Here is a 21,557-nt window from a genome sequence, read left to right on the forward strand (position 1 = left end):
CTTTCAGTTTCCTCTTGGATATAACAATTAAAAGTACCTCACAGGGATATTGTGAGGATCATTTTCAGTAAGGAATAGAAAACACCACATAGCGATGCTTTCACAACCAAGGTTTTAACTAAGGAAAGCCATCTTTCTGCGAGAACCTAGACTAGAGGCCAGACACAGAAGAAGGGAAAGGGGAAGCCTGTCTTGGGTGCAAGACCTAAAAGGCTGGTATTTCATGCTCTCCACCGGGAGGCGGCAGCGCGGGTGGAGCCCGCCCCCGGCCCATTAGGGGGCGCCGGAGCGCCGCACTGCAGCATCCCCGCAGTGGCGCTCAGGGGCTCCGGCGGCGCTGAGCTCGTGTCTTGCCGCAGTCCCCGGGCCGCTAGTAGGAGCGAGAGTCTGGAGGCGAGTCTGGAGACCCCCGCACATGCTCTGGCACTTGCTGCTCCTGCCGCCTCCACCCGCGATCGCAGCAACTCGGAAACGCACCCTGCAGACTGGGCTGCGCAGCGTGGCGAGTTCGTGATATCTGGAGACCGGATCCTAACTTGCAGGGAACCGCGGCTCTTCCCGGCCTGGAGATTGTGAACAGGTGAGTGCCACTCACGTGCCCAGGTGTCGCGTCCAGGACGGCTCCCTGCAGCTCCTTCCTAGCTCTTAAGCTCTCGTGCCTTGGGTCAGTCTTCCTAGTGATTGGGTCCTCCCAGGACGGTTTTGGGGTCCGCTGAGAAGGAGCTCTGAACGCCAACCCCCCGGGGCTTGACAGCTGAGGCTGAGACTACCCTTTTGACACAGGCTGCATATGCCCCCTAGGTTGAGCGCAAGTGACTCGCAGACTACAGTGGGCTTGTTTATCTATCGTTCCAGGATACCTGTGGCTTCCAGAGCAACGCTGTAGCCAGGAGGCTTGTACAGTTATCCTCGTTGCTGTGGGAAACTGCGTTGTGTTAAGATGAGGGGAGATTCTTGCTAATGAGACCAGGAAAACTTGATTTCAGAGCTAGAGAAGTGGTGGCCCAAAGAGAAGAGCATTCCCACTGGGAGACTAGGTTCTTTGCTTCCCTAGACTGCACTTTTAATGAGAACATAAATACAGAAGTTAGAAAAACTGCTGTCTTATGAAGATCCTTGTTTTTCTTTATCTTTTTTTTTTTTTTTTTTTTTTTCACCCAAGAGAGGAAGTAGAAATCGTGAACCTTGGTAAGTAAGGTCTATAGTTTTGGGAATGATTTATTATGAATGAAACATTTCTTTAAATAATTATAATACAAACGTTTATTAGTATTTCCAAAAAAGTCTAAAACAGTGTAAGCTCCTAGAAGGTAATCACACTTTGTTCCTATGTACTTAGTACAGTGCGTTATGCATCATAAGGAAGAGTGCTCAATGAATCAATGAATGCATTAATAACACAGGATTTGGAGACTACCTTTTTTTTCTTTTTTAACCTTCTTTCTAAGTTTCCCTTTAGTTATTTTATGTTTAATGAAAAAAAACCCACTACATCTTTAATTTTCTTAAATATCTTGGTATAACTTTAGCTTTAGGAGTGATAGGAATTCAGAAGTTTTTGTCCTAATAAAACACTGTCCCCAAAAATGTGAATGGCAGCTTGTAGACCCAGCTGAAATATTTATGTGCAACAACATTAGAACAAATGAGTTTTCTTAGATCCATGTTATAGACAGTTGCAGATTATGAATTATTTTGAATATCAGAAACTTGGGAACAGGTCATTTATTACAATAATTTACACATTTATCTTTATGTTCTGTCTTTGTCATATGGAACTTTTCACATTTTCATGTAAGAAATAAAATGTTGAAGAATCTTTGTCAGTTTTGTGTCTTCCTTTAAGTGATTTATTTTTGTACATAAAATAAGGCTGACAATAACCAGCTGCAACTTTATTAGGTTGTAAATGAAAAAAAAAGCCACACACGATTTCTCTTATGTGAAAATTCCTATGTCTCTGAGACCATTTGGAAGTTATTGAAATATTTGGTTTAAAAAATGTCTTTTTTTAAATTCACATTTGACGGCTACTTTCATGGAGCATACATAAATCTGACAGATGATTACTTGGATTTTATATACATGGAAACAAATGGCTTTGTATGAAATAGACTATTGTTTATACAAGCTTCAGATATTTGCATGTTTTATGTGTCAAAGAAATACTTGCCAGAAACTATTCTCACTTAGAATTCATATGATTAATATATCTGGATATATTATGCTCCTGTGATGCTTCTCTGATGATGCACTGGACCTTAAACATAGGGGCTTTTTCTTATGAATGCATGTAAAATGACAGATAAGGAGATCCTTTTATCTTTAGCCAAAAGTATGGAACTGGACAGATTGCAGATGTTAAAGCTTCTGGGCTTTGTAATATTAATGATTACTAAGAAGGGTTTTCACTGTTGGGGATGAAGTAAACAATAACGAATGTTAATGTTGACCTTTTCATCCTTCAGAAGAAGCAAGGGCATTTTGGGAATCAGCAGACACAAAACGTGTTAGGTAGACGTTGAAGGCTTAAATGCATAATAAAGAAAACAACTACATGCTAACAACCTCTTTGTAGAAGTACTTTTTCAGAAGGATTTTCAGTTTTTTCTTCTTCTCTCTTAGAAGCTCTTTTTGAAATTTGTAGATGACAAAAAGCTGGTAGGAGCAGTTGACATGTTTAGATAATAGATCTGTGTTTTGAAAATATCTTTACAGACCAGAAAAATGGATGAAATGAAGAGTGATAAGATTAAATTTAACAAGAATAAAAGTGAATTTTTATATGTAGGTTGAAAATATTGATTGCAGAAAATCAGAATGGGGAGTCTGCAGTTAATGTAAAAGTTATGAACCTTAATATGAGTGGCTCTACTGCAATACAGCCACAATGTCCAGATAAAAGGTTCTAAAAATCTCAGTGAACTTCTGCTGTGTCAGTTTGTCCGATCACATCTTGGGTAGAGTATACAGTGGATGCCAATTTTTGACAGAGTAGAAGAGACTAAAATGGCAAGTTTCAGAGGAGAGTGCTGCATAATGTGAAAGGGAAGGTGGGGGTTGATAAAACAAAAACGAGGACACATATAATCATGAAAAACACTGGAAGATGCTTGGCCTCATTTTCCTAGAAAATAGAACCTTAGGGTGGGGTAAAGGGTCCTGATAGCTGCTAAGCTACTTGAAGGGTTCTGAGTGAAATAAAAAAAAAAAAAAAAAAAAGCTTACTTGTTTTGAGTTATTTCAGAGAGCAAAATCAGGACAACTGAGTGAAGGTCATTAGAGCTCAATGTAAGAAAGATAGTTCTAATTGGTGGTGGTTGGCTAAATGAAATCCCTGTGCCTAGAAGTGGTAAATCAGACAGAGGGTGTCCATCTGGTCGTAAAGAAGGATTCCTGAAATGGCTGGAGGATTCCTTTTGTTGACCCCAAGTTGTTTCCAACTTTAGTTCATAGAACCAAGACCCTAAATGTCATTCCTAAAGCACCACCCATATATGGTGGACATATATTGTATATAATGACATTTTCCAAATGCTAGGACAATGCTATAAGCTAATTTACTTGAAATGGTCATAGAAAAGGAATCAGAAGTTGGCGCATAGCATTTATCTTTTGTGTACCAGGGCACCATGCCCAGAAAAATATAAAAATATAATCTAGATATTACGTATCATTTCCTGGAACATGTACATTAGTCTAATTTTTTTTTTTTTTACTTGATCATGCACTCTGCAGTGAATTGGGATAAAATTTAACTTTGAAATGAAAAATTCAATTGTGATACTCTGGGGTTGACTAATGTAAATATATATTATGCTGCCCAAATGAAAATACTCTCCCGTCATGTATGTTTGTACATTGAATGTTTATAGTCTCATAGTAAATGCATGCATTCATGTACTTTAAATGTTTGTTATCAATTACTGCCAACAAATAATGCCTTCATAAAAACTTTCCTTGAAGAAGTAATTTACAAAATGCTATTGTATGTAGTGAAAAATGTAAATTTTAGAACCAAACAGACCTAAGTTCCAGAAATGGTTCTTCCATTTATTAGTTGAACAATTTACAGTAAGTTAACTATATCCCTCTCACAGGATAGTGGTGAAGGTCAAACTAGAAAATGTTGATAAAATGAATGGTGGCTGGCATATGACAGATGTTTAACAAATATCAATTCCTTTTTCCAATCACTTATGAATTCTCAAATCTCTTATGTTTAAGGACTATAGACTCGTCCAAGATTTTCAGTGATATGGTGAATCCAGAGGCTGGAACCAAAAAGATTTGCTCAGCTCTGTGCTTTTAACAACAGTGAATTGTCTGCTGACACTCATCATGGCTAAAAGTGCAGAGGTCAAATTGGCAATATTTGGAAGAGCAGGAGTGGGCAAGTCAGGTAAGAGTTTTGTTTCGTGTGTGTATATTTGTGTGTGTATGTGTGTGTGTGTGTTCACTTTGCTACTGCCTCTGCCAAGGCAAGGGGGTGCCTCATATTTCTCATGTTCTCATGTGATGCTCTTTTAGATGAAGTTTCTCTCTTTATCCAGAACTTTTATTTTGAATTACAAACTTTATGTACCATTTTACCTGTTTGTGATAAAGTAGCTTTGCTGATGACACACCAAGCATTATTCGCATCATAGGTCTTGGTATTCTCAAGAAGAATATTAAACAAACCCTTTAAGAAGTCAGATTGTAGAAATTTAAAACTATGTTTTCTCTTTTCCTTCTACACTATGAGGTCCTGAGTGATGGCTCTTGTATCTCATTCATCTTGATATTCTCAGCAACCAGCCTAATGTCAACCGTGTATTGGGTTCTTAATAAGTATTTGTTGAATGAATACATCTTTACCAGAAACAGAATTGCATTATTGCCCAAAACTTCTAAATTTGGAGAGGACTGGTGAAAAGTTATGACTCATGACTTCAGGCAAGACAGCTACTGAGGTGAATTTAAACGATCAAAATCTGGCTAGCATCGATTATTCAGAGGCTTTTTTTTTTTTTTTTTTTTTTTAGCATTCTGTCATTCTGTATACTTTTTATTCCTGTGACTGAAAGGTAGAACAAACCTTAGTCCCACTTAAAGGGTCGAAAAAACAGGTTCCACCAAGGTTTGTATTAATGTACCTAAAACAGCTGAAAGCGGCCAGGCTGTTTTTGAATAAAGTCCAAACACACCAGGGGTTAAATAAGCTGCTTTTCTTCCCACTGTTTATTATTAATGTACAAAATATACAAAACCAAAAGAAAAAAAAATACTCATCCTCAAATCTATTGTGGCTCTAATCCAAGACCCTGCACGAAACCCAACCAATCCACTGTTCGCAGAAAACAACTGATGCTGAGACAGGTGAAGGAGAGGGCTGGGAAAGGGCAAGAGCACCCTTTGACTCCACCCAGGAAGGCACCTGGGAGAATTCAGAGGTGGCTGATAGGGCGAGGGGGCTGGAAGCGTCATGCTGACAAGGCTCCAAATGGGGGCTGGGAGCAAGCAAACTCCCAAAGGCAGTGCATGTAGCGTGACTGTCAGTCCCAGGGTGCCGGGCTCAAGCTGATCTCACCGAAGGATTTCATCAAGTCTCCAGAATGAACTATAGGCAAGGGCACAACCCAGCACCATCGGCCTCACCTTGCAGCTGAAACTTTCACTGGCTGTGGATGTGAATTTGCCATCATCAAACCTAGCAGATCCATGATGCAGACTTGGGTTTTCACAGAAGGTTGGCAAAGTCTTACTTGAAAAAAGGACTCAATGTAAAGCCTGAGTATGTGGAGGAATGAGGATGATGTGTGTTCCAGAACTCAAATCCAATCTGATTGAGCCCTCTCAGCGCAGTGGGATATGTAATACCCCTTACACCTCCCCACCTCATGAGGAATAATGAACTTGGCTGGGATGATTTCATAAGTGCAGCTGATCCCACGTCAGAGTTCTGTGTGCATGTGGAGAACCCACAACAGGAGACTAGAGGTGTTCTCCAGGGCAACCAGCTTTAGGTTCTCAGGCATAAAGGGTAATACTGGAAAGGGGTTTGTGGTACAGGGTGAATCTCCTCCAAAAGTGAAGCCAACTGGGTCTCCTTTTCAGCAGTCCAGGGGTACAGAATGTGTCCAGTCTCTCTTCTCCCCAGACTGGAGGGAAAGACGTACATCAATGTGTACCAGTGATCAAAAAACCCCCAGGAACCCAAGCAGGTGGGAACTGAGGGGGCTGGCTCCTTCTCAGCTGGGAAAAATAAAAAAACAGGCCTCACAGAAGCCATAACAGGTGGAAGAAGCCTGCAGTCCACAGGGCTTGGTGTGGGCAGGGTAGGCAGGTGGTCCCTAGGGCAAGGGGGGCCCATTGACACCCGGGTGGCAGAAAGTACAGCTTTTCCCATAGCGGCAGTTGCCCTACATCATGAAATGTCGGCAAACAGGCTGGTTTGACATGTCTCCTCCAAGGCTGTGGCCTCCATCGTGCCCTCAGTGCTCCCCTCCCCCCTGGCCAGGACCATCATGGCCACGGTGCTCATGAGGGGGTGGCCCTCAATGGTCATGGCCTTGGTGACCAGGGACATTATGAGGCTGGTGGCCATGGGGCCCTCTAAGTCCAGGACCTTCATGGGGGCGATGTCCGCTGCCCCCACCCAGAAGCCTTTTTTTTAATTCCCCATCTGTAAAAAGAGTTGTAGACCTTTAAGATTAAGATTGAAATGGTAGAAGTGAGCATGTACCTAATCCAGTTTGAAAAACATATCTTAGCTCTTATGTGTAAAGATTACTATGGGAGATATTGCTAAAACATCAGGGCAACATGGCTTTTCAGATAATGTTGCCTTGTCATCTTACTAGAGGAAGGAACAATAATTACTTTACACAGAGCTTTTGATTGGAAGGGATTCAAACATATCTGGTAGGTAGGTGTTTATAGAAGGAAGCTTCTTTAAAAAATAAACTTGATAATCCAACACAATAGGTAATCCACACAATCTTAAACAAATACACATTAGAACCTTTTAATTCTGTAATCAACCTCTTTCCTAACCTGGCTCTCTGGTTAGATTTCAGCCATAATCTTCAAAGTCTTTCTCTCTCTGTCTCTCTTTTTCCTTTTAGTTTTTCATGAGTGCTCTTTTCTGACATCACCCTTTCCTTCTACTTGCTGCTTGCTTTTGCCTCTGGCAGAAACCAAGCAAAGAAGATGGTTGTCAAGGCTAAGAAACTGCCAGCCTTTGCAAGACTGAAGCTAGTTAAACTCCTCCCCATTAATCTCCTTAGTGTTTCCTGATGGCGTGAGAATCTAATTTCTGATCTGGAGAATGAGGAAACTTCCATGAGTAGAGGCTGGAAAGAAGGGGTCTGTGGGAAGGCCTGTGCTGCCAACTACAGCTCATTGAAGACCTTTGTGAGTGAAGGGTCTAGGCCTAGGGCTAGCTGCTTCTTATTCATTCATTCAAAACTTACCAAAGGCAATAAAGGAATGGGATTTTAAAACTGTGTGTCATTTACCAAAATGAATTCCACATGGATTAAGAAATTAAAAGTAAAAATAAAAATTCATCTGAGAGAACCACTTAGCTGTATGGATACCCATCTCTCTCCCATCTACATTATGTCTGGGTAAACTGTGTATCTCCTTTTATTCAAAACAGATTTATCAGCCTAAGTGTAGACTCTAGCTTCCTTTGTCTTCCCCAGAATCATTTCAATCATTGTGTCAGTTATTCTTCTCATTTACTATCGGCTGTTTCCCCTTAAACATTTCTTGGTCCACTGCTCCATCTGTCTCTTTATTTCAAGCTTATTGAAAATGGACTCTGCACTTACAGTCTTAGCTTTATGACCACCCATTCATTGCCTAGAACATGGCACTCTTCCATTTAACCCTGATACTGAAACTGCCTTTGCTAAGGTCACCACCAATTGATAATCAACAAATCTAACAAATATTTTCCAGTTTTGAACTTCTAAGATCTTTTTACCATTTGGCGCAGTTAACCACTTATTCTTTCCCCAGATTCCTTTCTTCCCTGGCCCCTGGGACATAATACTTCTTGGCTTTAAATCTACCTCTCCATCACTCCTTATCAGTTGTTTTCATGGACTGCTCCTTATCTGCCCATCTTTTAAAAATTGCAACCCCATTTCATCCTCTTCTCTTATCATTCCACACACTTTCCCAAGAGGTAATTCCTTTTACCTAGAGCAGGAGCTAACACCTGCACACCAAGAACAAATTCTGATAACCTTAGTCTTAATTTATGTAAAATTCGAAGATGGAACTTGTTTACTAAGGCCCTTTCCAGCTCTAAAATCCTATGATTCTCAATTGATAAATCTTCTATGGACAGGATTTTCTATTACCTTATATACATGCCATTATTTGTGTTTATTTTCATTTAGGTGAAAATTACAATGATAGATTACATGCTTTTGAACAGTTGCCTTTTTGTCTGTTATCTGTATGCAGACCGTGTTTTCCTATTTCAACAGTGGGCTGTTCTCCTGAGCCCTTGTTACCACACTTTGCATGGATTAAGTAGTACAAGGCCTACTTATGCACGAGAGATGATTCTGAGACCTTTTACAATGGTTCAGTGAAATTAGCCATGAGCTACTACATATCTAGCAACTTTGAAAACAGACTATAGCAATGTCTCATTCTTGTTTATTCTGAATCTCTATTAATACGGATATATGATGTTTCTGCATGGTCATTGTACCACATATTCACCTTTCAGTTGCAGTAATGATTTCAGTCTTAAAAGTAACTTGTTTTTTTAAGTTTGCAAGAAATTTTACTTGCTGGAATGTAGCTGCAGCTCCTTATTTACTCAAATGCCCCCAAGAATGGCTATGAGCTTCCCAGAGGCTCAATCAGGTATATCATCTGAGCTCTGGGTATTTTTCAAGAGGTACAATCTGATTTCTCTCCAGACACCTAGCTGGGGAACCATCCCAAAGGGATTCAGATTGACACCTTGGAAGGGTGGAAACTGAGCATGTCTGATTTGACCTGGGTCTGTGTGAATTTCTTTAGAGGCCTCAAATCTTACTCTTTCCCACATTCAATACGTAATTAGAATTGGGGGTAAAGTACAATATTGTCTATTTGCTAAAATAGAGAGTGGAATAGTTTGAAGTGAAGAGTATGAGCTGGGTCTGGAGTCAAACAGCTAGGTTTGATTGCCAGGCCACCCTTTACTAACCGTGTGAATTTGGTAACCTTGGGCACTTACCTAACTCCTCATTTTCCTCAACTATAAAAAGTATATCTCAAAGAGTTATTAGGATTCAAGGAGTTATTACATGCAAGTTGCTTAGAACAGCACTGGCACATAGTAAGTGCTTAAGTATTAGCTTACTTTATCATAACTTTTTGAGGTATGCTCATTTTGATTTGTAAGTTCTCTAGTGGAATCATACAATCAAAGAGTTCAAGTGGGTATTTTGGTTTTCAGTAAAAGTCGAAAAGCTTATAGGCAAAAACTGTAGTTCCCTATCTACAGACCCTCAACACACATACATGCACTCACTCTCTTTCTCTCTCTCTCTCTCAGATCCAAAGTCTGGTTTATGTCAATTGCAGCTTGATCACTGATAATCATAACAATACTTATTGTGGCTTATATTCAATCTTGGAAAAATATCCAGAAATACATGTGTGTTATCAATAAATTAACACCCTTAAATTTGAAGATGCTTCTAGTATGTGGTAGGCAGCTTCCTAAGCCCAGATAATAGATAGACCATCTATGTTTCAAAGAGATTTAACATAAACCAGAACTTTGTGGTTGACAGGTTAACCATAGAAATGTCAGCACAGGCAAGATTTAATGTAGTATTTATGATGGAGCGCTGATAAAAAAGAATGTTAGGAGTGTGTGTCTGCGTGCATGTACTGAATGGTATTTACATGGTGTTGTGTTTGGAGGGTTCTTCCTTCTAATTTTCTTTTGCTATTCTGTCATCAAGTGAGCTTGCTGGTTTAGGGACATCATGATGATGGCTGTGGGGCTGGTTCTCCCATCCTACTCCATCTTCTCCCTCTCCGCACAGTAAACATTCACATTCATTGTCTAAGGGTAGGGAACGGATAACGTGGCAGGTAGGGCATAGATTTCCTTACTTATGTGCATCAGCTTATGTTTTGACTGACTAAGTAATTAAAGCAATAAACCTAGAATGGACACCATATTTATTTAGGATAAACTAATGCTTCCTGGATTCCCATTATTCAAATTTTATGATAAGTATGAGAAGGGCTGATAGAAAAAGGACTTAAACTTTAAATTTGGCTTTACTGTTGACACTCTCATTTTAGAATGAGATATTGTGCACTATAGCTAAATATATTTCTTGAGAAGGCTAGTCTCAAAGTTAATTGAGTAATGCTATCCTCTAATTCAAAAGCTACTTGATGCATTCATCCATGAAGTTCATAGATTCAAATTGCTGGGCTATAAGTTGGGTACCAAATCCAAAAAAGATTTGATTTTTTCCACTTATCTCAAAGAAAAGTGATTTATTTTTTCCCTACTTTCTTGTCCTTTTTCTTGTTCTTACTTTATTTTTCTCTCCCTCTTAATTATAAAAAGTTTTGAAAGTTTTTTTTTTTTCCATTTTATCTTCGAGTTGGATAGGGACAATTCTTATTTTAAATGTGACTTCTCCAATAAGCTCACAAAACTTCTTTAACATACATGTGTATTAGTGGCTAGGGTCTGTTTGTAAGATCTCATATATATTAAATTAAGACAGCAATATCAATAGTATCTTGGGTAGTCAGTTTGCTTATGCTATAGAACTAACCTTTTGTCTTCTAGAACTTTTTCTCTACTTCAGTAGCTATACATCAATTCTTCCATTTCATTCAGACTTAATGATCTAGTATGATGCTTCCTGAACTTTGTTTTCTAAGTCCTTCTAATAGAGGTGAAAAATGATCCAGGGGATTTGGGGTATGTAAGCATCTCATTACAATTATGTAAATTTTTTTGCATGGCTTATTAATTATATAAAATGTATGCAGAATTTTATATTAATCCATAATATATCTATGTTTTCTCAGAACATATATATTCCCCCTCAAAAATCAGTGACTAACTTGGACTCTTCAGGAAGATATGGAAAGTTTATCTTGTGACTTCAGTAATCCCTAGGCCTCCAGACAAGTTTGAGGACCACATGTACACAGCTTTGGCTCTACTTATAACATGGATGTAAACACAGCCAACATCCCTGGGCCTCAAGTTTTACCTCTTTAAGGTCACAATCAGCTCTTCAAAGTCTTGGGCATTATTGTTCTAAGATTCTTAATCTTAATGGCAAGTTTTTGGTTTTTTTTTTTAAAAAAAAAAACTTTTGTCTTGGTACGAAGAGGGATAGATTGTGTTTCAGACGAGTGCAGAATTTACACTCTTCCTGGAAATAAGGGTGTATGTGTACATGTTTGTTTGTGCATATATGTGTGTGTGTATGTCAGGGAGAAGCCTTTCCTTCGTGGTTTTTGAAATTGAAGGATTGCTAGAAATAAGGTCCTTTTGTTCCTTTTATAGAAGCTAGTTAGAGAGATACTTGTTTTTCAAAGGACTGGGCCAAAAAGAGGAAGGTAGCATTGAGACAAGTTTGGGTGGTTCTAGGACTAGAAAAATAGCCTTTCTGTTGTCACAAAATATGGTTTCCTATGGCTTTCAAGCATTTAAATATTACTTTATCTGCAAAAACAGGAAAGCAAAAAGAGACAAACAGCTTAGATGAGTTGATATTTCATTTGTTTTCCCCACCCCAGCAGTAATAAAAGGGTGTTTTCAAACTTCAGGTGTTTACCTATAGTTACGTATAAAAACCAGATCTCTGTGCAAGTCATGTCATTGCTGAATTTTCTTGTATGCCCAGGAAGAAAGTCAAAGATGAGGAATGGTGCTTAAGAGAGCTAAGACAGGGAAAAGGAAAGGGAAGGGAAGGAAGGGGAAAAGAAAAGAGAACATTAAAATCAACCATTCATTGGTGGCTGGATAAACATTTTGTGTATTGGCAAGGACCAATTCTGAAGTAAGGGTTTTCTCTTAAGAAAAATATGATTAGGGAAGAAACAATAGTGGAAAAAGCAAAACAAAAAAATAAAACAAAAGCAAGAACTGTTTTCAAAATCAAAAGGAAATATCACTTTTTATTGGGTATATTTTAAAATTCAATTGTCCTTTATTTTTAATTGATGACTAATTTATCCATTGCAACATTTTTCCTGTAGTTAGATATCAGCCATCCATCAGTTCCATTTTCATCTTGACTTGTTTTCTTGGCAACTGACAAGGACAACTGGCAAAGGACAAACTTTGAGGGAAAGGAGTGAAGAAAAATTTAAATCGTCCTTGTATTTCCCCTTTTTATTCCTGGTATTTCTCCAACTATTGGTTTAGGGAAATCAGCCAAATTTCCAAGGTGGTACTGACCTTGCAGCCAAAATTCCAGTGCAAACGCATCTCTGTTGCTGCAGCGGCCTTTGAAATAGATGTGGCTTCAGAAAAACAGCAGTAATTTCTTCCATATTAAAAGTGAGAGAAGTTACATTTGTAAAGGCAAGGCAGTCTGAAATAGGTAGCTTCAACATGGAATAAACAAATATGTATAGCTCATATTTATATGTGAGATACATACGAGGGAGAGAGAGCATTACCTAGATCACACAGCTTGTTGGTACAAGAGCCAGGAGTAGTATTCCACCTTGGGACTATGCCAGGCCCTTGCAACTTTGATACTAAATGTTTTCTTTTTTTTTTTTTTAATCATCCAGTTCTTTTCCACCTCTTTCTCAGACATACTTAAACACCTTATGTTAGGAAATGAGATGATCATTAGAATTTTATATGAACCTAGTAAAATTTGATGAGTTATGTTTTTATAAATGTTTTAGTAAGCAATGAATAGCCAATGTATGGCAAAGCCTCCTGGGAGTACAGGGGTGTGGCCAATCAATACAACAGAACTTCTCAGCAACCTGCATATATGAGAAAATTCCCTGGTAATGCAATATTCTACTTCTTGCAGCTTTGGATCAAGTTTAAGGAAATCAGTGAATTATCTACTGCTAAATAATAAATGTTCTCATTGCTACTAAGAGAAAGTAAGTTGCACTATGTCCTAGCAATATGATCTAATGAAAAAAGCACAAGACTGATTGAAAGGATTGGCAGTTAAACATTGCTTTCATCCCATCCATGTCTCCTTTTATTCATCTGTCAAATGATACATTAATTTGCTTTTTTAAAAAACAGAGATACAGGTAGACTAAAATAAAATTTTGCCTTTGAAGGTACTTTGAAAAATTAAAAGTAGGATTAAAATGTGATCTTAATATTAAGGTACTCTCATTATTGAAATCCACCCAGTTCTTCTACATTCCTTAACATTTGAGCCAGGAAAAGCAGGATGTGATTTCTCTGACCATCCATTGCTGGAGCCCGTATCAGTACAATCAATTCAGCAGTTGACTGTTAGTGTACCTCCACTGAGCACATAACAGGGAGGAGTATTAGAGACTATCCAGAAGTTGTAGTTTCTGTGCTTAATGCCTTTGTGGTGGTTTGAAGCTGTATGTATGCCAGAAAAAATATCTTCTTAAAGTTTATCCATTCCTGTAGTTGTGAACCCATTGTAAGTAGGACCTTTATTTAGATAAGGTTACTTCAGTTAAGGTGCATCCTACCTCAATCAAAATGGGTTTTAATCCTATTATTGGAGTCCTTTATAAGAGAGTGGAATTCATACATTGAAAAAAGGCACAAAAGCAAGAAGCTGAAATCAACGAAACTGGGAAGACAAAGGAGAGACTAGCAGGTGCTGCCATGTGCCTTGCTGCTATGTGGCAGAGGAGCCTAGGATCACCAGCAGCTGGTCTTCAAGAAGAAAGCATCCTCTTGATGATTCCTTGATTTGGACATTTTTCTGGCCCGATAACCATGAGTGAATAAATTCCCATTGTTTAACCTGGCCCATTTCATGGTATTTGCTTTGTGCAGCCCAGGAAACTAAAACAGAATTTGCAGTTTAAAAGATATAAAATGAACAGATATTGGATTTTTTTAGGATCAGTATCAAGAAGGGGAAGAGAGTTTAAGAAAATAACTTCAACTTATGCCTCATTAAAGAAGGAAACATTGTATATTATAGAATTTTTGATGGTGAAATCTTATCCCTATTAAAAATTAAAGTTTTAAAACTGTGTTAATCTTTTTTGATAGAAAGATTTCTCAACTAATGTGTGTGTGTGTATATATCCCACAGCCATCTTAAGATTATGTTTTTATTCCCTAGAAATAAAGGAATGAATTAAGAAGATGATATCCCTGCACTGATTAGCATATTCTAGGGGAAGAGGCAGGCAGTAAACAAATAAATATATGTATTTTAGATATTGATATGTGTTATGAAGCTAGATAAAGCATGGCGGTGGATTAGAGAGTGAGGATGGGGGTGAGGGGTACTATGGGGTGCTCAGGGAAGTCTTCTCAGAGGAGGGAGCTTTTGAGCATTGCGGGCATGGAGGGAGTGAACCATGAGAATATCTGGGGGAGGAGGACAAGCATCTCTGAGGTTGGACAATCTGGGTGTTCAAAGATCAGCTGAAAGGTGAATGTGGCTGGAGGGCAGTAAATGAAGGTGAGAAGGGTTAAAAAGTTTGGCCGGACAGATGGGGCAGAGGCCAGTTCATGTTGGTCGAACTTCAGAAATCGTTACAATTATCGTTCGTAATTCTGGGTCTAATCAATTGATGTGTGAGACACTGTTCTCCTCTACGTTGATTATATTTGTGTGGGTCTATTTCTGAGTGCTCTGTTTTGTCCCATTGATCTATTTGTCTATTCTTTTGCCAATATCACACTCTTGATAACTGTAGCTCTATTGTAAATCTTATTGTTGGGTAGTGTCAGTCCTCTGATTTTGTTCATTTTTTTCAATATTGTGTGTTGTCCTTTCTGGGTTTTTGTTTTTTATTTTTGCTTTTCCATATAAACTATGGAATCACTTTGTCACTATCCACAGAGTAATTGGGCTGGGACTTTGACAGAGAGATTGAGATTGCCTTGAATCTATAGATCATGTTGGAAAGAACTGATATTTTAACAACGTTGAGTCTTCCAGTCCATGAAAAAGGAATATCTCCATTTATTTAGGTCTTCTTTGATTTCTTTCATTAGAGTTTTGTAGTTTTCTTTATCTGATTCTTATTTCATTAAATTTATACCTGTTCTCTCTCTCTCTCTCTCTTTTTTTTTTTTTTGGTGCTAATGTAAATGGTGGTGTGTTTTACTTTCAAATTACAATATTTCATGGATGATATAAAGGCAAGCAATTGCCTTTTGTATATTCCCTGCAGCCTTGCGATAAATGCTTATTAGTTTATTAGTTCTGGGAGATTTTGGCTGATTCTTTGGGATTTTCTGCAAAGCCATTCATGTCATTTGCAAACAAAGACAGTTTAATTTCTTCCTTTCCAATTGTACACCTTGAATTTCCTTTTCTTTAATTGCTTTAGCTAGAACTTCCAGGACATTGTTGAATAGGAATGTTGAGAGGGAACATCTTTGCCTTGTTCCTGCTTTTAGAGGAAAGCATCTAGTTTCTCATTAAGTATGATATCAGCTATAGGTTTTTTGAGATGATCTTTATCAAGTTGAGTTTCCCTCTACTCCTAGCTTGCTGAGAGTTTTTATAATGAGTGGATATCAGAAGCTTTTTCTGCATCTACTGGTATGATCATTTGATTTTTCTTCTTTAGCCTGTTGATGTGACATATTATATTAACTGAATTTCAGATGCTGAAACAACCTTTCATGCACAGAATAAATCCCACTAGATCATGATATATAATTTGTTTTATACATTGTTGAATTTGATTTGCTAATATTTTGCTGAGGATTTTTGCATCTATGTTCATGAGTGAAATTGGTCTGTAGTTTCCCTTTCTTATAATGTCTTTGTCTGGTTTTCATATGAGGTTAACATTGGCCTCAGAATGAGTTAGGATGCATTTCCCTCTGCTTCCATTTTCTGAAACAGATTGCAGAGAGCTGGTGTAATTTCTTCCTTAAATGTTTGATGTAATTCACCAGTGAAACCATTTGGGCCTGATCCTTTCTGTTTTGGAAGATTATGTATTCAATATCTTCTGTAGTAGAGGCCTATTTGGATTATCTGTTTCTCCTTATATGAGTTTTGGTAGACTGTGTCTTTCAAGGAATAGGTCCATTCCATCTAAGTTATCAAATTTGTGGGCATAGAATTGTTCATCACATTCCTTTATTATCCTTTTAATGTCCATGGAATAGGTAGTCAAGTTTCCTCTTTTATTTATGACATTAGTGATGTATGTTCTTTTTTTCCCCTTGATTAAGCTGGCTAGAGGTTTATCAATTTTATTGACCTTTACAAAGAATCAGCTTTTTGTTTCATCGATTTTCTCTATTCATTTCCTGTTTTCAATTTCATTGATTTCTACTCTGATTTTAATTATTTCTTTTCTTCTGCTTATTCTGGATTTAATTTGCTTTTCTTTTTCTAGTTTCCTGAGGTGAAAGCTTAAATTTTTGGGTTTAGATCTTTCTTTGTTCTAGTATATGCATTCCATGCTATAAATTTCCCTGCTTTCATTACATCCCACAAATTTTGGTAAGTTGTATTTTCATTTTCACTTGGTTCAAATATTTTTTAATTTCTCTAGAGACTTTTCCTTGACTCATGTGTTATTTAGAAATGTTTAATCTCCATTTTTTTTTCCAATTTTCCAGGTATTTTTCTGTTGTTGATTTCTAGTTTAAGTCCATGTGATCTGTGAGCATGCTTTGTATGCTTTTTTTTTGTATACTTCTTGTATGCTTTGTATGATTCTATTCTTTAAAATTTGTTAAGGTATGTCTTATGCAACAGAATATTGTCTATATTGGTAATTTTTGCAAGTGAACTTGAGAAGAATGTGTATTCTGTTGTTGGATGAAGTAGTCTATAAATGTTAATTAGAGCAAATTGACAGATGGTGCTTTTCAGTTCAACTATATCTTTACTAATTTTACGTCTGCTGAATCTGCCAATTACTGATAGAGTGGTGTTGACATCTTGAACTATTATAGTGGATCCATCTATTTTTCCTCCAGTTCTCTTAGTTTTTGCCCCAAATATTTGGGTGCTCTCTTGTTAGTCATATATGCATTAATGATTAATTATATCTTATTAGAGAATTGTCCCCTTTATCATTGTAATTCCCCACTTTATCCCTGATAATCTCCCTCGTTCTGAAATCTTCTTTGTCTGAAATTAATATAGCTATGCTAACTTTCTTCTGATTAGTGTTAACACAGTGTATCTTTCTCCATCCCTTTGTTTGTATCTTTATATTTGAAGTGTGTATTTTGCAGACAACCTATAGTATGGTCTTGTTTTTTCTATCCATGCTGACAGACTGTCACTTAACTGGTGTATTTAGACCATCAATTTATTGATTTAAAGTAATTATTGATATAGTTGGGTTAATAGCGACCATATTTGCAACTCTTTTCTATTTGTCCTATAGTCTGGTTTTAATTGAGCATTTTATATTATTCTGTTTTCTCTCTTCTTTTAGTATATCATTTATACTTCTTAAAACTTTTTTGTTGTTGCACTGGAGTCTGCAATATACATTTATACCTAATCTAAGTCTACTTTCAAATACCACTATACCATTTCATGTGTAGTGCAGGTACCTTGTAATCGAGTAGTCTCAATTCTTCCCTCCTGTTCCTTATCATATTGCTCTCATTCATTTCACTTATCCAAAGCTATAATCAACCAATATATTGTTGCTATTATTATTTTGAATAAGCTATTATCTGTTAAGATGGTAAGAGTAAAAAAAAATAAAATCTTATTTTTCTTTCATCTATTCCTTCTCTAATTTTCTTCCTTTCTTTATGTAGATCCGAGTTTCCAACCTATATCATTTTCTTCTGAAGAACTTCTTTTAACATTTTTGGCAAGGCCAGACTCTGGCCACAAATTTCCTCAATTTTTGTTTGTCCAAAAAAGTCTTTATTTCTCTTAGGTTAATGGTTTTTTTCTGACAATACTGCAAATATTTCACTCTACTGTCTTCTTGCTTGTATGGTTTTAGAAAAGAAGTCTGATGTAAGTCTTCATGTTGTTACTCTACATATAAAGTGTTTTTATTCTCGTTTTTTAGAGATTTTCTCTTTGTCCTTGATTTTCTGTAGGTCAAATATGATATGCTTAGGTGTAGAAATTTGATATTTATCTTGCTTGGCATTCTTTGAGCTCTGCAAGCTTGTGCTTTAGTGTCTGTTAATAAGTATGGAAAATTCTTGGCCATTTTGGCTTCACATATTTATTATTATTTTTTCTTAATAGAAGTTGTGGATTTATAGACCAATTATGCATAAAATACAAGATTCCCATTCACTTGCATTGGTGTGGAATGTTTATTACAATTGATAATAGCACTTTTGTGTAATTGTACTTATATTTTTAACAGTAATTACTTTTTTACAATTCTTGAAAAATTATTAAAATAGTGCTATTAACTATCATCCATGATTTACATTAGATGTACTTTTTTCTATATCCCACCCTATTATTAGTATCTTGTATTACTGTCATACATTTATAATAATTCATGAAGGAACATTCTTATACTTGTACTATTAACTATATCCATTGTCTACAGTAGGGCTCACTGTGTTATAAAGTCCTATGTTTTATCTTTTAATTTTTATTCTAGTAACATATAAGACCTAAAGTTTCCCCTTTTAGCCACATTAACCTATATAATTCAATGATGTTAATTATACTCACAATAACATGCTACCATCATCGCAACCCAATTCCAAACCTTTACAATCTGACTAGATAGAAATTCTGTACAAGTTGAGCATCAACTCCTCCATTCTCTAATCCCAATCTATCCCCTGGTAACCGATATTCTATATTCTAACTCTATGAATTTTCTTATTATAACTAGGTCGTATCAGCAAGATCGTACAATATTTGTACTTTCATATCCATCTTATTTCACTCAGCATAATGTCCTCAAAGTTCATTCATGTTGCATGCGTTAAAACTTCATTCCTTTTTACAGCTGAATAATATTCCATTGTACAGACATAGCACATTTTGTTTATCAGTTCATTGATTGATAGACACTTGGGTTGCTTCCATCTTTTGGCAGTTATCAGTAATGCTGCTGTGAACATTGGTATACAGATATCTCTTTAAATCCCTGCTTTCAGTTCTTCTGGTAGCAGTACTGCCAGGTAATATGGTAGTTCTACACTTGCCTTCCCAAGGAACTGCCAAAGTGTTTAAAACAGCGGCTGCACCATTTTACCAACAATGAATGAGTGCTCCTATTTTTCCACATCTTTTCCAACACTTGTAGGCTTCTTTTTTTTTCTCAAATAGTAGCCCTTCTAGTGGGTGTGAAATGATATCTCATTGTGGTTTTGATTTGTGTTTCCCTAATAGCTAGCAATGTTGAACGTCTATTCACTCATAATAATGTGCTACCACCACCACAATCCAACTGCAAACCTTTACAATCTGACTAGATAGAAATTCTGTATATTTGTATTTCCTCTTTGGAGAAATGTCTATTCAAGTCCTTTGCCCATTTTTAATTGGGTTGTTTGTCTTTTATTGTTGAGTTTTAGGGTTTCTTTTTATATTCTGGATATTAAACCCTTATGGAATATGTGGTTTCCAAATATTTTCTCCCATTAAATAGGTTGTCTTTTCACTTTCACGACAAAGTGTTTTGATGGACGAAAGCTTTTAATTTGGGGGAGGTGCCATTTATCTCTTTTTTTCTTTCATTGCTTGTGCTCTGGCTGTAAAGTCCAGAGCCCAACACAAGATCCCCAAGATGCTTCTCAACATTTTCTTCCAGGAGTTTGTAGTCCTGGTTCTTATATTTAGGTCTTTGATCCATTTGGAGTTAATTTTTGTGTGTGGTATGTGATAGGGGTCCTCTTTCATTCTTTTGCATATGGTTATCCAGTTCTCCCAGCACTGTTTATTGAAGAGACTATTCTTTCCCAGTTGAGCAGACTTGGCAGCCTTGTCAAAAATCAATTGGCCATAGATGTGAGGGTCTGTTTCTGAACTCTCAATTCAATCCATTGGTCAATATGTCTAGCCTTGTGCCAATACCATGCTGTTTTGACCACTATAGTTTTGTAATGTGCTTTAAAGTCGGCAAGTGTGAGTCCTCCAATTTCGTTCTTCTTTTTCAAGATGTTTTCCCCTGTTCAGGGCCCCTTACCCTTCCAAGTAAATATGATAATTGGCTTTTCCGTTTCTGCAAGGAAAGCTGTTAGAATTTTGATTGGGATTGCATTGCATCTGTAAATCATTTTGGGTAGGATTGACTTCTTAATGATATTTAGTCTACTAATCCATGAACACAGTATATCCTTCTGTTTATTTAAGTCTTCTTTTATTTCTTTCAGCAACATTTTGTAGTTTTCTGTGTAGAAGTCTTTTACAGCCCTTGGTTAAATTTTATTCCTGGATATTTGGTTCCTTTAGTTGCTCTTGTAAATGGATTTTTTACTAGTGTATAGAAACACTACTGATATTTGTATGTTGATCTTGTACCTCACTACTTAGCTGAATTTATTAGCTCTAGCAGATTTGTTGTAGATTTTTTTGAGACTTTCTATGTATGGGATCATGTCATCTGCAAATAGTGAAAATTTTACTTCTTCCTTTCCAATTTGGATGCCTTTTATTTCTTTTTCTTGCCTAACTGCTCTGACTAGTACTTCCAGTACAATGTTGAATACAGTGGTGACAGTGGGCATCCTTATCTAGTTCTAGATTTTAGAGACAAAGTTTCAGTCTTTCACCATATTCACTATCATTGAATATGACATTAGCTGTGGGTTTTTCATATATGCCCTTTATCATTTTGAGGAGGTATTTTTATCAAGAAAGTATGCTGGATTTTGTCAAATGCCTTTTCTGCATCAATAGAGATGATCCTGTAGTTTTTCCCTTCATTTTGTTAATGTGGTATTTTACATTAATTGATTTTCTTGTGTTGAACCATCCTTGCATACCTGCAATAAAACCCACTTGAACATGGTGTATAATTCTTTTAATGTCCTGTTGGATAATGGATTCAATTTGCAAGTATTTTGTTGATGATTTTTGCATCTATAGTCATAAGATAAATTGGTCTGTAATTTTCTTTACTTGTAGTGTCTTTATCTGGTTTTGGTATTAGGGTGATGTTGGCCTCATACAATGAGTTAGGGAGTGTTCTTCCCTCTTCAATTTTTTGAAAGAGTTTGAGCAGGTTAATATTAATTCTTCCTGGAATGATTTGTAGAATTCACCTGTGAAGCCATCTGGTCCTGGAATTTTCTTTTTGGGGAGGTTTTTGATGACTGATTCAATCTCTTTACTTGTAATTGTTCTGTTAAGGTCTTCTATTTCTTCTAGAGTCAGTGCAGGTTGTTTGTGTGTTTCTAGGAATTTTTCAGTTTCATCTAGGTTGCCTTATTTGTTGTT

At 36.9% G+C, this 21,557-nt stretch overlaps 1 protein-coding gene across 2 annotated transcripts in view; it reads left to right on the top strand.

The window, feature by feature from the left end:
* The first annotated feature begins 302 nt into the window (after positions 1-302).
* Positions 303-21,557, top strand: part of RERG (RAS like estrogen regulated growth inhibitor) — a 127,255-nt gene continuing 106,000 nt past the window's right edge. For both annotated transcript variants that reach the window (XM_037846520.1, XM_037846521.1), the window contains exons 1-2: positions 303-580; positions 4,228-4,402. In XM_037846520.1, coding sequence (XP_037702448.1) covers positions 4,342-4,402 — 61 coding nt within the window. In that variant the 5' untranslated portion in view covers positions 303-580; positions 4,228-4,341. The remainder of the gene's footprint in view (positions 581-4,227; positions 4,403-21,557) is intronic.

This window comes from Choloepus didactylus, chromosome 8, assembly GCF_015220235.1.
Source record: "Choloepus didactylus isolate mChoDid1 chromosome 8, mChoDid1.pri, whole genome shotgun sequence".
Taxonomy (NCBI): Eukaryota; Metazoa; Chordata; class Mammalia; order Pilosa; family Megalonychidae; genus Choloepus; species Choloepus didactylus.